This window comes from Bombus vosnesenskii, unplaced genomic scaffold (genome assembly GCF_011952255.1).
Source record: "Bombus vosnesenskii isolate JDL3184/JDL3185 unplaced genomic scaffold, Bvos_JDL3184-5_v1.1 scf7180000013370, whole genome shotgun sequence".
NCBI lineage: Eukaryota > Metazoa > Arthropoda > Insecta > Hymenoptera > Apidae > Bombus > Bombus vosnesenskii.
This window is the reverse complement of record NW_022883003.1, coordinates 833,728-845,637: the sequence shown is the minus strand read 5'-3', so window position 1 is coordinate 845,637 and position 11,910 is coordinate 833,728. Positions and strand designations below refer to the sequence as shown.

Sequence of the window (11,910 nt, the reverse complement as noted above, 5' to 3'; positions counted from 1 at the left end):
AATTGTTAGAAAACTGTGGGAGCTTACAAGGCAACGCAACCGAACAAGGCACCTTAGTACCGAATAACAAATTACTGCCCGAATAATGAGAAAGATTGTCGACAACGAAAAGCCGATTAATAGGCTATTGGTCGGTAAGCGTCGGCGACGAAAAACCGATTAATCGGCTATCAGTCGGCAAAGTGTTAAGACAGAAAGGTTCATTGCTTTTGAGAAATCTGGTGACTAAAATGTTTGCCGTGTTTTTCGAAGAATCGTATTGGTAAAATTGAAAATTTCTAAATTCGTTAACGCTTTGACTACCACGTTGGTCACACATAACCGACCGCGGTTTCACCTGTGACTCCACGGTGGTAAGTGGTGACCGGAGCGCTTGAACTTCTTACAATTGTAAAAATTGAATGAAAATTGTCAGTTGGTGCATTTTAAAGTGCCCCATTGGACAATTAAACGTTTTTATCGGAACATCAATAAAAAAAAAATGAGGACAAATCTTGCATCTAACGGTGCATTGTGTTAAAATACATTAAACATAAATGTGGCTCATTAATACAATCTGGTTAATAGGTGGTCAGCTTTTTGATCCGATTCTTAGCAATTTTTGGTCCTAACTGTTTAACGTTTTTTTTATTGCACTCTCTGCAAAATTTTCGTGCCAGGTACGCTTGCCCTTCTTTCTTCTGCATTTCGCGTCGCAATCTTTGTCGAATAAGTATATTTGACGGCTCTGGTGAATGGCACTGTGTAAGGTGCGTTGCGAGTGCCATTCTAAAATCTGATACCTCGATTTTTGTTTTTCCTGTTTGTTTATAGAGTGCCATCGCGTTTGAAATGAATGCGTTTAACAATAACTGTAAAGCTAATTTTATATACCAGTTGAGGGTTCTTCTACGTGGTGTAGAATATGCTACCGTTTGATCTGATAAATCTACAGCACATTTTCCTCTGTTGTAATCTACCACTACCATTGCTTTATTACAAACATAATTCTTTTTTTACCTCTACCATTTCAGCCGAATGTCTCGTCGGAATCATAAAAATGTCACGCTTGTCTCTCCACCTTACCATTATATATAGAATGAGCAAATAATACTGTTCACTAATATCTTCTACACGTTTCAACAATGTATTCTGGACGTTTTGCTTACGACGAAATAACGAATGCGAATGGTTTGTTGAAATAAACGAAGCCTTGTTATAAGACGTCGCTATCAACTGTTACCAAGGCGTCACGGTGGTCACCCGTGACCACCAATAAGATAAACGGTCCATTGGAGAAGAATGTTGTCTTACATCATCGATTTATTATTATTTATTATTTGCCATTATATGCTTTGAATAATAAAAATGTAATACGGCGTGGCAGTCAAAGTGTTAATTCGTATTGTAAATCAAGCGTAGTAGTACACTGTTTGGAAGAAGAAATGACGCGGCGACGGTAACTTTTTAGTCGCGAGTACTTGACACAATAACGTGACGGAAATCGTCATACCGCTGACAAAACGTGTCGTGCTTTACGCCTTTTAAACCGGCCCACGGCCTCGTCACTTTTTTCTCTCCTTTTTAATGGCAGCTAGTTTTCAGAAAAACGCGCGGGAAAACGTGCCACCAAGCGAGTTAAGCGTCTATTTTATCGTTGCGGAAATCCAACGACCATGAAGAGCTAAGGAAACAATATCACTGTTCAATTGTAATACTGCATAGAAATGATCGTCCTATGACATTGGCAATACTTCGTTACGTGTAGTCCAACAACTTTCTAATCTTGCGTATTTTATTTGTTTCAGGCTGAAATGTAGCAGGTTTATGCGGATTGCATCGTATCGAAATTGCTCGTGGGTGGTTGAAATCGATGCACGCTCCGAATATCTGTCGTGCACGATAGAAAAGAAAAGAAACACGCGTTTAATGACCGTGACGAGCAATATAACCGTATTCGACTTTTCCGCACCAAGGCAAACTTGCGGAGACCATTTACCAACGGAAATATATTTTCGTTGTGGTCAGCCTCGGACGATCCTTTTGTACAACGAAAATTTGTAATTCGCTAGAATATATTGTTGTATTAAATCGATATACCAGAATCGTACAGATGCTAAAATAAAATAGTGGAACGCTGCCATTGAATATACATGGCAAAGAGAATACTCGTCCCGATGAAAATCTTTCTAATTCGTCGTTTACCATTACATGGCCGTTTAGAGTTTCAGAGTTTGCAATAAAATTCGTGGATTTCAAAGTGTGCGGTAGAAAAGGACAAGAAGACTTTTGAAATTGTCCAGAAAGTACATTAATGGAATTACAGGACAGCATATACGTAGCCAGGAGTAACGTTATCCCTGAGATACCTGGCTGGCTTTATCGTCACGATGCGTGACGAACGTTCGTTTACGTACGTTCCGTAAGCAGCTTCTCCAGTCTTTCTCCCTACGTCCACCGTCGGGTTGTCCGGAAAACCAGGAACTCTGCGAACCGCGTAAAAATATCATCGTACGTGATGTAGTTGGTACCGGTGCCCTTAGAACTCCAAGTGATTCTCGTTAAATTGTAAACTCGATGGACCTGCTTTTTCACAGACCGTCCATTACTACGTTGCGTCTCGTCATATTTCGAGGTCAATGGTTTGAGATTCGCGAGTTTGTTGAAATGAAACATTCTTCGATTATCGATGATTTTGGATGGCGATCGTGAAAGATTTACCGATAGAAATGTATATATATATATATGTATAGGGTGATTGGTAACTGGTGGTACAAGCGGAAAGGGGGTGATTCTACGCGAAAAAAGAAGTCGAAAATATAGAATAAACATTTTTCGGTTGAGGCTTTGTTTTCGAGAAAATCGACTTTGAATTTTCGCTCGGTACGCGTGCGGTACGTTATAACGGATCTCACTGTAGATCGTTGTCTCGATGGAAAAATTAAAAAAAAAAAAAGAATTAAAAAAGAAAATTTGTATTCTATATTTTCGACTTCTTTTTTCGCGCAGAATCACCCCCTTTCCGCTTGTACCACCAGTTACCAATCACCCTGTATATTTAGGCACTTATACAAGTATGTTGGTATTAGGAAGTTTTAAATTGAGGAGATATAACGTTTCCACGGTTCGGTGTTCTTCATTTGATTAATTATTTGCGAGATCGCCAGATGATTTTCGGGCTACTTATTTCGAAAAAGAAACGACGAATTGTCTGTGTAATAAATTGGACAGAATCCGCACGAAGAAGTTAACAACTCGTACAGGAGCCAACTCGAGCGTGCACCCGTACACGCTTCGTTTCGCTGAAATAATAACGAAGATCTTCGAGGCCCACCACGCCGTCACGGCGTAACCAGGAATTCCATGCTCCCTTTTCCTCGTATTTTTACCGAAAATTATGAAAATCATGCGTGCAGATGTTTTCTTCAGTTTGCGCCCTCGCAAGTAATTTCAATCAATTACAAATCATAGTTGCGATATCTTATTATACATTGGATGTGTATTGAAGGAACAAACATATTTTTAAAGACGGCATAAAAAGTAAAAAGAAAAAACTGCGTACAAGTTGAGTGTACTATGCGTTGCTTTGGTTTAATCAGATGTAGAATTGGGCTGAAACATAACGTAAAATATTCTTTAGATTATTATATGGAAATTATTTAAAATTAACTAAAAGGAAAGTCATGTAAAATAATACGGTAATTGAAAGTTCAACCAGCGTTCCATATCAGAAATATTTAATTTCTATCGCATATGTATAGTATATCAATTCTTTTAAATATATCATGTCATTTTTAGTACGATACAGGCCAGTAAAAATTAATTGAAAAATATTACAATTTAAAAGAATGTGATACAATCGTAAAATTGATATTTTATCATCGATATTTCACTCTTATCAATTTGTTATTATCGATGTTTGTTTCTGTTCCAAAAATTAGGTATACGGAATTATTATATAGTATCGTGTAATTTGAAGAAATTCAAATTTCTAATTTCTGGAATAACTATGCGTAGAAATGAATGATTTTTGTCGAAAGTCGATGAAGAAGAAATTTTATATGTAGTTGTTACCAACAGGACATAATTGTAGATCGTGACGTACCATTTGTTGATTTTCCTTCTTGTACCTTTGAATGATATATCGTTTCTACTTTATCGACTGAAGTATAATTTTATTTTTCAGATGGTATCACTGCGCGATTACTCTTCGACTGCTTTCCCGATTATGAATATGCAATATAATTAAGTTTAGGAAATGCAAGGAACCACGTACTTAGAAAACGAAATATCCAGTAATATATTTAAACATTATCTCTTTCATAAATCTTCGTTCCATGCATTTGGATACAAAATTAGTTATTAACTTATAATTTAAAAAATTGTAGGAAGGGACATTTGTCCTATGCTTGCGCTTTTTACGATTAAGGCACAATTGCTTTCGAAATAATATAATCCTAAATAGTTTCCAGCATATTTAAAAATAAAAGTGTGATATTCGTACCTGCAAATATATTTTACAATACCAAGCTGCCAGAATATGACTTTCATTATGCTTAAACTATTCGTATCACAGTCAAGCTATTCAAGAACAATAATTATTCAATATACATATGTTCTCGAAAGATACGAACGTTTTTACACAAATTGTCTACGAAGAATATTATCTTATTATCATTAATTACATAAATTCTCCGCTTCCCGGTCCAAGCATTCGATAATTATTGATATAAATAGGAAATGCAGTTTACATTTTGAGGCAACGCAAAGTCTTATCAGGTACTTGAAGAGTGAATTGGAAGGAATTTTTCCTGAGATTATTGGTTGAGTTATTGGTGACTAAGTCACTGTCCTCATCCTTGGCATCGATCTCGACGTCCTCCAGGTCGATATTGAAGTCTCGCTTGCCCATTAACGTATCCAGACACATATTCGTTTCCTTTATCCTCGAACGTACTAATAATTCCAATGTAAACAAATGCTCGTCGTGGGCTTCTGGTAGATAACGATGCATAAACTCTGCTAATCTGTACGTGACATATGGAATAAAATTTCAAGAAGAATATAAATTGCCGATTTAAAAATTACAACTGAATGATGTCATTTATGGTGAAACGAACCGTAAAAGATACTCGACGTTATGTCCATTCGGGCCGGAACATTCAGAAATTTGCTTAGCGATATTCTGAAGCGGCGCCTCACCGAGCCAATGTTTATTCTTGTTGGTGGCAATGTAAATGATGACTGGAAAGCTCTTGTTTCCTTCGCGACTATAAAACGTGGCAATCGTCGTCATATATCCCCCTAAAGTGCACTCGCGATTTTCCAAGTAAGGAAATGCTGCAGTGTCTTGAACTTGGAAAGCCCGGCCGTAAACAATGCCCTGTGAGTAAACAGAATTCACGTAGTTTGTCGTAAAACAAAATCACATAATATAAGAAACAATGAAAATGAAATGTTTTAGGAGGAAGGACGTTTTAGAAGTAAATAATATTTACCTCTTTTTCCTCGACCAGCGTCGCTACTCGTCCAGGCTGCAACAAAAATAGGGTAACAAATTACTAAACAAACAACTGATAACTTCGATTACAACGAAATAAAAGAAGCAACGAGTAAGAGTTTTTCTATTTCACGATGGCATGACGCAAACACATAACGCGAACAAAGAAGGAAATCGTGTAGTCGCGAAAGATATCACTTACTACAAGTTGTAACTGGTTTCACGTTAATCGACAGGCAACCGCAACGTGATATCAAGAGAAATTCTCGTTTGATAAATCTTGTCTATATCCATGATAATAAAGGACATACGATGGACTGTAAGAAGTCGAAGATATCAGAAGAAAACGCTTGTATATATTTATAATATATAAATAATATTGTATAGAAATAATATTGTATGAATTAGAGAAATTGGAACGGCAAGCTCATCAGGTGAAACTGTACCCGATTTTTATCAATCTTAATGGAAGCATCCGTAAGTACTTACTGGAGCGTACTCGCACCGCTCCTACAAACATTATGCTCTACCGGATATTTCAGAGAATTACCGCCTGTTAAATATTTTTTATATTACAATTCTGATTAGGTAATCGAAAGGACAAGACTAAAAAAAGAGACGAAATCATTTTTCTCAAAAAATCTTCGTCAAATATTTTGGATTATATATTTACGTTATACTATTCATTAATTATCGTAAACACATTTATTGTCAAACGAAAGTGCAACTTTGTCATTTGGCGTGGAAGTCTGCCAGATCTTTGTGAAAGAATTCACGTGTTGAATTCATGAACAAGAAAATTAAAGGTATAAATAGAACATGTGAAACGAACATCGTGCGAAAAACTCGATCTGTCGGAGAACTTGATTCAAAGCTGAACTGATGTGGCCAGTTCGACGCAAATATTTATTCATAAATGTTGAGTTTATTATAATATTATCTTATAGTGCGTAATAAAATATTTCGAAACTGTGTGACACACATCAGCATATTTTAGGACCGGATGTAGCGTGGCAAATTATTCAAATATAATTATTTTATTTCTAAATGCGAACGTCTGCAGTGATTTCACCATGTAGAATGATTTTTACGCATATATGTAGAAAAAGCTTCACAACGTGGTATTAATATGCCGTAAACATTGCTTCTTACGTTACTGAGATGGTGACACTCGTAGCCGAAATGTGTTTACACTTTTTGCAGAACATAAATAACAGTAAACATTTTCGAGAAACTATAGATATTTGACGAGTTCGCTTTGTTTGGCCATGAAGAAAGAAAGAAAGAGATGGGAATGCATTCGTCACTTACCTTTTCTATCGTCCCACGGTGAGTCGTATTCCCTTGCCAAAATCTTCTATTGAATCCCTTAATGTGTCCCACAGCGCTTCTTTTGTATTTAAAACCTGGATGCCAGCACAAAGATCCATATCCAAACACCCACAGAAAATTCTCATTGTTGTTCCTAGCTTCCATTTTATTTAGGAATTGAAAAGCGCGGAAGAGTTTCTAGCCAAGTGTAGTTTCTTTTTCGAATGAGCTGTTTAATTCTATCTTTATGTTCAAACAAAGCATATCCCTTGCAATTCTGTTTGCGTATCTTCTTGTTTCGGTAAGTATTTCGATTCTATTCCAAAATAATTTTGTGAAAATATTTCACAATTAGTCCTTAAATATTTTACCCTCTACGTCAATGTATGCATCTCAATTTACTATTTAACTATTTGAACGGACAGTTGGTCAACTTCAGGTACGATTTACGTTTAAAGCAATTTCAACATTCAAAGCCTTCACATTCGCATATTTTACTTAATTTACATTATCGTAGAGGAAAAACGAAGAGATAAGCAGAACATTGGTCGTCCGTTTTCTACTTTATCATTCGAAATTGTAACGTAAGAATAATTGATTTGACAAGCGCAGCACGTGGCTCCAGTGTGCTTTTACCCCAATGACTGGCATGTACTTTAAAGCTCGCTGTCAAGACACTCACTCCCACTATGACATTCTAGTTCACATGTTGCCTCCCACTTTCGCTTGGTGATTTTACAGGATTATTATCCTATTCATCTGGTCAATCATCGTATGTCTCTTTTCTTTTTCGTCTTTTACGCGTCGGTTTTTCAATATCACCCGTGCCATTTTTCAATAATAAATATCTAAATCTTTATCTAAAGCATCGTGAATGATTTTAGTTAATTACCTTATCCAAACCTTATGATCAATTAGTCGGATCTTCGTTGAAATTTTACTTGGTCGATACTTTCTTCGAAGTGTCGTATATAAATTGACAATTTGGTGATTAATCTTTGTGACTGTTGAATATATAGAAATCTTTGAACTGCTTGACTTGATCTTTGCAAATGTTTCATTGGAACTTTCACGGTTTAAATCAACAACAGACATTGACAAATTTGGAAGATCCGAATGCAACGTATACACCGCACGAATGCTTGACCGAGACTGCCGGTCGTCGGGCGTATACTCTTACTAGTCTTGCTAAAAGGAGGAGTATAGGCGACCGTTATTAGTGAGAAAGAAGAAGATATAACGCGAGGTGCGAGTAGGAGAAACGAATGAGATGGATGATGAAACACGAGGCGCGGATTGACGTATGCCATCAATCGTATATACTTACATATATCTAAATTGCATAGATACTTACAATGTACACTTATCTAGTAGTTATTAGTTACGTCAGACAAATTGCAAGTTTTGTGATTAGCTTAGAATTATGTAAATACTGAAATTTCAATATTTTATTGTAAACATCATATGGATATTACGTGTTAATAGGAAAAGACAAAGTATTTTATACCGTTATTTGTTGGTCGAGTGTAAGTTAATTTCAATTCATGAAAGAAATACGATATTATCGCCTCATTATTATTAACAATGAAGTATATGTGATATATACGTTTAATTCTAATATTCGTCTTTTATTCCAAATTTGATTAGTAGTCATTTAATACGAATTTATAATCTTATATGACTAAATTGCATAGTAAATTGCATAGTAAAGTTTGCAAATTTAAATAAAATCTATCTTTTGGGAGAAAATCTATTTTCCTTCACATGATAAATGCAAGTTTAACTTCTTTTTAAAGATGTCGCTACTGTTATAAGACAGATCTTAAATATTACCAATAACGAAAAATCCCTATGATTCTTGTAGCATCCAATTTCCAAATCAGCTGGTGCTTCCGAACTACGATTGTTGACGGGCGTTTGAATTTTTACCTTTTCGAATGAAAGACTGAAATTTTGATTTTATTACTTACATAAAGCGAAAGATTTTAACCGGACGCACAATTTCTACATAAGGTAATACGATTATTCTTAAAATTTTATTTACTTTGGTATGTAGTGGTATGTAATTAAATATATTTGTATCCTCTTAAAACGTGACCTGTATATGTTGCACGCTTTATGAAATTTTTAGAGTAAATCATGCATACAGATACTCCTCCCTCTTCTCCAGACATGGCTAATCAAGTAGATGACGAAGATATGATATACATAGGAGATGTAGAAGAAGTGATAGATGCATATGATACAGGAGACATTGAAGAAGAGGATGCCATGGAGGAGGACCCTTCGGAAGATGCAATTTGTATTTTTAGTAGTCACGAAATAGGTAAAGAACATTCCTGTTATTACAATCAAATTTATGTGTTGATAATAGATTGTGATTTTCTATGAAAACATTAGGTTCTGTCTTTTGTGGTTCTTTGAATAAAAATGGGAAACTAGCTACTACAGGTGGAGAAGAAGATAAGGCTTACATTTGGGATACATCGTCAGGAGAAATCGTTTTGGACTGTACAGGTCACAAAGATAGTATTATCTTTTCAGCATTTAATCACGACGAATCATATTTGGCCACTGGAGATATGAGTGGAATGATACAAGTTTGGAAATTAGCCAATAAAACTAAAGTTTGGGATTACAATATCGGAGATGCCACTGTTAGTTTATTCTCCATAATTAAATGTTATAACATTATGGATTTCAGTAAACTGAAATATTATTTTCTTTATCGCAGTGGATGATGTGGCACACAGTTGCAAATATTTTATTAGCAGGATCTGTTGATGGGGAAATATATATGTGGAAAATACCTGATGGAGATTGTAAAGTTTTCCAGGGATATGGTTGTCGGGCAGAAACTGGTTCAATATTTCCAGATGGTATTCGCGTCTTCGTATTTCTCATTTTTCAATTAAAGGCATAACTGAACTAAATGTAATATTTTAGGCAAGCGTATAGCAGTAGGTTATGAAGATGGAGTTATTAGAATATTAGATCTAAAAACAGGTTCGGTGTTGTCATCTATATCTTCTGCATTAGGTCATTCTTCTACTATAACCACCATTGATTGTCATTGGGATAACAATTTAATACTTTCTGCAGCTGTAGATGGTAAAACTATAATCAGCACGTCAAATACAGGGAAGGTAATATATCCAAAAGATTCCTTATCGAGCAGTTGAAAGTAATATTGTTTAAAAACCTCAGATAGTTTCCATCCTGCAAAATCTTAATAATGGTGAGCACAATACTGTTACGAATAACGATCAAAATGCTGTAAGTAGTGAAGGAAACAGGGATAGCAATTGGGTAGAAACAGCAGCTTTTTGTAAAGATCCTGCATTTCAAGTTGCTGCAACTGGTACAGTTAATGGAGAAATCTTCATCTGGGATATCTCAAAACAGGTACTGCTATTTTCCCCATTTGACTGCAATATTTACCATTCCAAGTCAATAACTTTGTATTATTACTTAGATGCTTAGACAAAAGATACTGCAAGAAAGTGGTATATCTAAACTTCTATGGAAGGGAAATACGACTCTATTATTTTCGGCGGGACTAGATGGTATTCTGAGGTGTTTTGATGGAAAAGATGGTCAACGTTTACGTTCTTTCATTGGACACAAGGCAGATATTCTTGACTTATATATATCCGAGTAAGTTGAAAGAACTATAGATATTTATTTTCTTATGTCAACCCTTTAATAAAAATATACATAACAATAACAACCTTTTAGAAATGGAGAAAAAGCACTGACTACATCCGATGATTCTACAGCTAGAATCTTTGATATTTCATCTTTATCTTAACAAAATTTATTAGATAGAGAACAATTATAAATCTTTGTTATTATCTAAAAATATATGTACATTTTATGAAAGTTGTTCATATATTGTGCTTAGTTTTCTTTTTTAATTAAAAATAAAGTTTATTTATTTTTATCTGATAGCCTGTGGTACTTTATCCTTATACCAATTGCAATCTAAAGTATATTTCCTATTTTCCCAAAAAATATGAGTTGGACCATTTTCTTCTCCTTTTTCAAAGTTAAATAATAGGCTAAGTTCAATTGCAATTTGTGACCTCACTAGACCAATTCCTCCTGCCTTTTCAGGTGCAGGATGGTATATTCTTCCTGATTGAATATCCATATATATTTTGTCTGGTTGAAATGGAACCTATAATGAATATATTACTAAATATTGAAGACTAAATGCATAGTTATTTAATTACTAATAAAATTAAATATACCATTAATAATTCTTCAGCGTGAGCATAACCAAAGCAGTCTTCAGTTTTCTTTGTTGCACTATTATACACTTTAAGAACTTTTGTGAAAACTATTGGCAAATCATCACATCTTATAAAATTCCTCTCTGGACCACAAAGAGAAACATAAGGAAAATGTTCTACATATCTACCTGTGTTATTCTTTTTTAGGCGCTTGAAAAAAAAAGCTAAAAACTTTTTATCTAAAATAATATGGCTGCCATGAGATATAAATCAACATAAATAATAAGTTACTCCATTGCTCATGCACACCTTTAAAACATGATGTGAAATTTCTTATACGTGTATCATCCAGGAACAACTATAGCAAATAAAATACAAATTTAATATTTAAGAGAAAGAACTTTAATATGATTATTCCTAAACTTCTACACTTCTGAACATAAATTTAATTAAAAATCATATTGTACCATGCCTTGATGGTCGATGTAATAAAAATATTCACGAACTCGAGGTTCTGGCGATTGTCCTTGCACATAGTTTACGCAGTACCTTTTAGATGTCTGGGAGTAAATTGATTTAATTTTAATTGCGAACACTCGTGAACGATCAAATGCAAATATTTTATTCAATATATACATAATTCCAAAATTATAACCTCACTTTTAAATATTTACAGTACACTATGAGTTTTAATTACGTCACGTACAATGTATCATGTATAATTCATGTTATCATGCGGCATACACTGTAATTAATTATAAACGATACAACTTTTTTTTATTTGAATAACTTTTCTTTTATTTGAATAATTAGCTCTTCTTCTCACTCTGACACTTGCGGAGGTTAGGATTCAATTGACCGGAGAACTGGTGACATCTGGTGCGG

General features: G+C 34.7%; 4 protein-coding genes and 1 long non-coding RNA gene across 12 annotated transcripts; 2 read left to right on the top strand and 3 right to left on the bottom strand.

The window, feature by feature from the left end:
• Positions 1-560: 560 nt before the first annotated feature.
• Positions 561-968, bottom strand: LOC117237309. The gene has a single exon (XM_033501134.1). The coding sequence runs from the start codon at positions 966-968 to the stop codon at positions 561-563; it is 408 nt and encodes a 135-aa protein (XP_033357025.1).
• Positions 969-4,255: 3,287 nt separating this feature from the next.
• Positions 4,256-7,932, bottom strand: LOC117237440 (putative glutathione-specific gamma-glutamylcyclotransferase 2). Of its 2 annotated transcripts, XM_033501412.1 has the most exons (5): positions 7,695-7,932; positions 6,791-6,887; positions 5,478-5,513; positions 5,100-5,362; positions 4,256-5,006 (listed from the first exon to the last, which is right to left on the bottom strand). In XM_033501412.1, the coding sequence occupies exons 1-5, from the start codon at positions 7,883-7,885 to the stop codon at positions 4,727-4,729; spliced, it is 867 nt and encodes a 288-aa protein (XP_033357303.1). In that variant the 5' UTR covers positions 7,886-7,932; the 3' UTR covers positions 4,256-4,726. The 2 variants fall into 2 exon arrangements, with proteins under 2 accessions (XP_033357303.1, XP_033357304.1); XM_033501413.1 differs by lacking the exon at positions 7,695-7,932 and having other exon boundaries at positions 6,791-7,674.
• On the top strand, positions 5,520-6,285 carry LOC117237442. The gene is made up of 2 exons (XR_004494000.1): positions 5,520-5,956; positions 6,068-6,285. It is a non-coding gene; the product is annotated as an uncharacterized LOC117237442 (long non-coding RNA).
• A 55-nt stretch (positions 7,933-7,987) lies between the features above and the next one.
• On the top strand, positions 7,988-10,733 carry LOC117237439 (angio-associated migratory cell protein). 5 transcript variants are annotated; one of them, XM_033501407.1, is made up of 9 exons: positions 7,988-8,091; positions 8,655-8,803; positions 8,915-9,116; positions 9,191-9,447; positions 9,525-9,669; positions 9,737-9,936; positions 9,998-10,195; positions 10,266-10,447; positions 10,529-10,733. In XM_033501407.1, the coding sequence occupies exons 3-9, from the start codon at positions 8,930-8,932 to the stop codon at positions 10,599-10,601; spliced, it is 1,242 nt and encodes a 413-aa protein (XP_033357298.1). In that variant the 5' UTR covers positions 7,988-8,091; positions 8,655-8,803; positions 8,915-8,929; the 3' UTR covers positions 10,602-10,733. The 5 variants fall into 5 exon arrangements, with proteins under 5 accessions (XP_033357298.1, XP_033357299.1, XP_033357297.1 ...); XM_033501408.1 differs by lacking the exon at positions 7,988-8,091 and adding an exon at positions 8,180-8,316 and having other exon boundaries at positions 8,922-9,116; XM_033501406.1 differs by lacking the exon at positions 7,988-8,091 and adding an exon at positions 8,180-8,316.
• LOC117237441 (UPF0598 protein CG30010) lies at positions 10,592-11,891 on the bottom strand. Of its 3 annotated transcripts, XM_033501416.1 has the most exons (5): positions 11,686-11,891; positions 11,498-11,585; positions 11,335-11,383; positions 11,044-11,264; positions 10,592-10,970 (listed from the first exon to the last, which is right to left on the bottom strand). In XM_033501416.1, the coding sequence occupies exons 2-5, from the start codon at positions 11,558-11,560 to the stop codon at positions 10,731-10,733; spliced, it is 573 nt and encodes a 190-aa protein (XP_033357307.1). In that variant the 5' UTR covers positions 11,561-11,585; positions 11,686-11,891; the 3' UTR covers positions 10,592-10,730. The 3 variants fall into 3 exon arrangements, with proteins under 3 accessions (XP_033357307.1, XP_033357305.1, XP_033357306.1); XM_033501414.1 differs by having other exon boundaries at positions 11,493-11,891; XM_033501415.1 differs by having other exon boundaries at positions 11,498-11,891.
• Between the last annotated feature and the right edge of the window lie 19 nt (positions 11,892-11,910).

Coding starts and splice junctions, on each gene's coding strand:
- LOC117237309 (XM_033501134.1), bottom strand. CDS start 968: ATGGTAGTGGTAGATTACAACAGAGGAAAATGTGCTGTAGATTTATCA.
- LOC117237440 (XM_033501412.1), bottom strand. CDS start 7,885: ATGTCTGTTGTTGATTTAAACCGTGAAAGTTCCAATGAAACATTTGCA. Junction 6,888..7,694: donor ATCCGACTAATTGATCATAA/GGTTTGGATAAG, acceptor GTGCTGGCATCC/AGGTTTTAAATACAAAAGAA. Junction 5,363..5,477: donor CGCTGGTCGAGGAAAAAGAG/GTAAATATTATT, acceptor GTTTACTCACAG/GGCATTGTTTACGGCCGGGC.
- LOC117237439 (XM_033501407.1), top strand. CDS start 8,930: ATGCATACAGATACTCCTCCCTCTTCTCCAGACATGGCTAATCAAGTA. Junction 9,670..9,736: donor TGGTTCAATATTTCCAGATG/GTATTCGCGTCT, acceptor GTAATATTTTAG/GCAAGCGTATAGCAGTAGGT. Junction 10,196..10,265: donor TCTGGGATATCTCAAAACAG/GTACTGCTATTT, acceptor ATTATTACTTAG/ATGCTTAGACAAAAGATACT.
- LOC117237441 (XM_033501414.1), bottom strand. CDS start 11,663: ATGTATATATTGAATAAAATATTTGCATTTGATCGTTCACGAGTGTTC. Junction 11,265..11,334: donor TTTCACATCATGTTTTAAAG/GTGTGCATGAGC, acceptor ATATTATTTTAG/ATAAAAAGTTTTTAGCTTTT. Junction 10,971..11,043: donor ACGCTGAAGAATTATTAATG/GTATATTTAATT, acceptor TATTCATTATAG/GTTCCATTTCAACCAGACAA.